The following is a 3115-nucleotide window of genomic DNA, read 5'->3' as shown; positions in this document are numbered from 1 at the left end:
TCTGGCGCTTGGCTCGCTTCGTTACCGCCCTCCGGGAGGGCTGCGCGGGGGGAAAGCGGGCGGCCCGGGGCCGTCGGGTGGAGCGGCGAAAGGGGCTGAGGTCGCCGCGCAGGGGGGAGCCCGTCGGGGCAGGGCGGCCGCCGCCGCTCCCCGGGCCGCCCGACGGTGGGAGCGGGCGGAGCGTCGCGCCGTGCCGTGTCGATCCGTGCGGCGGGAGGCTCCCGGGGCTGCGTGGGGACGCCGGAGGAGGCGGTGGCAGTGACCGGGCCCTTGCTTTCTCCCCGCAGAGCAACAAGATGTTGAATTACAGCCCCTCGGGTGTCGGCGGGTGCCTGCTGGACAGGAAGGCGGTGGGCACCCCGGCCGGCGGGGGTTTCCCTAGGAGGCACTCTGTCACCCTGCCCAACTCCAAGTTCCACCAGAACCAGCTCCTCAGCAGCCTGAAAGGGGAGCCGGCGCCCATGCTGGGCCCCCGGGAAAGCCGCTTCCGGGACCGCTCCTTCTCCGAGGGCGGCGAGCGCCTGCTGCAGCAGAAGCAGCCCGGGGGACAGGTCAACTCCAGCCGCTACAAGACGGAGCTGTGCCGCCCCTTCGAGGAGAACGGCGCCTGCAAGTACGGCGACAAGTGCCAGTTCGCCCACGGCATCCACGAGCTGCGGAGCCTCACCCGCCACCCCAAGTACAAGACCGAGCTCTGCCGCACTTTCCACACCATCGGCTTCTGCCCCTACGGGCCGCGCTGCCACTTCATCCACAATGCGGAGGAGCGGCGGGCCGTGGCGGGCGGCCGGGAGCCCCCCGTCACTGACAGACCCCGCCTGCAGCACAGCTTCAGCTTCGCCGGCTTCCCCAGCACTGCTGCCAGCGGGCTGCTGGACAGCCCCACTTCCATCACCCCGCCGCCCATGCTGAGTGCCGACGACCTGCTGGGCTCCCCCACCTTGCCTGACTGCGCCAGCAACCCCTTCACCTTCTCCAGCCAGGAGCTGGTCAGTCTCTTCGCCCCCAGCATGGGGATGCAGGTGCCCAGCGGGAGCTCCCCCACCACCTTCTTGTTCAGGCCCATGTCCGAGTCCCCCAACATGTTTGACTCGCCGCCCAGTCCTCAGGACTCCCTCTCTGACCAGGAGGGCTATCTGAGCAGCTCCAGCAGCAGCCACAGCGGCTCAGATTCCCCGATCCTGGACACCTCAAGACGTCTTCCCATCTTCAGCAGACTCTCCATCTCTGACGACTAATCTGGGGTTTCCTCTCGCTCCCTCCCCCCACACCTCTATTACGATGTTAAGCTGAACTCCCCCCCCCCCGTCCCCCCCCCCAGTAGTCCGAGCTGGATGTTAACGTGTCCACCTGCCTGCCATAGACCCACTGGCTTAAACCTTAAGTGCCAAATTACGATGAAAAGCAATAACGTTTACAAAATTAGTGCCTTTAACACTTTCACTGTGACTGTATTACCTCTCCAGCTGCAGAGGGCACCAGCAGCTATGTGCACTTCCAGATGTGCAGGAAATGTCCGGACCCAGCTCCCTCCACTGGCCACGTACTGCATTGCCCTCTCCCAGTCCCTTCCCTTCCCCGCTGGCCAGTTTCCGCTAGGCTGCAGGCATGTGGGCGAGCGTTAACATCCAGCCCTCTTCTCCCCTCCCCTTAAAGACTAATCTTGCCTGGATCCGCTCAGGTCTGCGGGAAGAAAAGCTGAGAACGGACAAAGATTGTAACATGAGTGGGACTTCGACTGGGAGGAAGAAAACAAAACACACACACACAAACAAAAAAAAAAAGAAAACGAAAACAAGGTGGACTATGAGAGACTCGATTTTGGTGCTAAAAGTTCCCCGTGTATTCATGTGACATCTTAAAACAAATAAAGAAATAGAGGGGGTGGGGCTGACGGAAGTCATTCCACACACACACACAAGTTTGTGTAAACAAAGTTCCAGTAGACATAGCTTTAATGGTTTTGCTCTAGAGTACTTTAGACCTATCTTAGAGCACTCACGCCAAGCTTTTTATTATTTTTTTTTTCTGGGTTTTTAATTTTGTATAACTTTTCAGAAATTGGAGAGCAAATTTTGCTTGTCACTGCACAACAATATAAAAAAGCTTATTTAACTTATCAAAACGTATTTATTGCCGAAACCTATGCTTTTTTGTTAATTTTGTTCATATTTATCGGGATGATGAATCCATAGAATATATTCTTTTATGTTTAAATTATGATCTTCCATATTAATCTTAAGATTGTGAAGTGTCTTTTTTCCTTTTTTCCCCACAGTTTAATATATTATACTACAATGACATTTTTTGTAACTTTACACTTTTTTGGTTATTTTATTTTAAAAAATGAAAAATTAATTTAAAAAAATGCAAAAACTGTGTTTGGATTATTTATTTTAGAATTCCCCCCTCCTTTTTTTTTTTTTTTTTTTTATATAAAAAAGCTTATTTAACTTATCAAAACGTATTTATTGCCGAAACCTATGCTTTTTTGTTAATTTTGTTCATATTTATCGGGATGATGAATCCATAGAATATATTCTTTTATGTTTAAATTATGATCTTCCATATTAATCTTAAGATTGTGAAGTGTCTTTTTTCCTTTTTTCCCCACAGTTTAATATATTATACTACAATGACATTTTTTGTAACTTTACACTTTTTTGGTTATTTTATTTTAAAAAATGAAAAATTAATTTAAAAAAATGCAAAAACTGTGTTTGGATTTTTTTTTTTAGAATTCCCCCCCCCTTTTTTTTTTTTTTTTTTGTGTTGGACTGCAAATTGAGTTAATATGCTTCTTTGCCTTTCCACTTCTCTTCTCCTCCCCTGGGTCTTGCCTACCTGGGCTTTAGAATGTACATACCTGAGCTCTGTTGTGAGACAGTGCGGAAGGAAGACCTTTTTCTTCCTCTTTTTGTATAGATTCTTCAAGGAGAAAAGCCTTGGGCTCAAAGTGCCTATCTGAAGACATTCCAAATACAGTTTGTCTTTGCGTTTCTGTATTCCAAGTTTGGAGTTTTTCTTGCCAAGGTGAATGGGACTGGCACAAAGAGAAAAATGAATGTAATTTTTTTTTCCCCTGTTACTGTTCACTACATTGCTTTTTCTTCCT

The 3115-nt window shown here is 49.8% G+C and overlaps 1 protein-coding gene across 1 annotated transcript; it reads left to right on the top strand.

The window, feature by feature from the left end:
- The first annotated feature begins 121 nt into the window (after positions 1-121).
- On the top strand, positions 122-1921 carry ZFP36L1 (ZFP36 ring finger protein-like 1). Its single transcript, XM_014942031.1, has one exon. It carries the CDS (start codon positions 297-299, stop codon positions 1236-1238), a length of 942 nt encoding a protein of 313 aa, XP_014797517.1. The 5' UTR covers positions 122-296; the 3' UTR covers positions 1239-1921.
- Positions 1922-3115: the final 1194 nt, after the last annotated feature.

Source organism: Calidris pugnax, unplaced genomic scaffold (genome assembly GCF_001431845.1).
Source record: "Calidris pugnax isolate Ruff unplaced genomic scaffold, ASM143184v1 scaffold56, whole genome shotgun sequence".
NCBI classification, from domain to species: domain Eukaryota; kingdom Metazoa; phylum Chordata; class Aves; order Charadriiformes; family Scolopacidae; genus Calidris; species Calidris pugnax.
This window is presented reverse-complemented; position numbering and strand designations above follow the sequence as displayed.

What these genes read in the sequence shown, in the direction of transcription:
- ZFP36L1 (XM_014942031.1), top strand. Translation starts at nt 297, where the DNA reads ATGTTGAATTACAGCCCCTCGGGTGTCGGCGGGTGCCTGCTGGACAGG.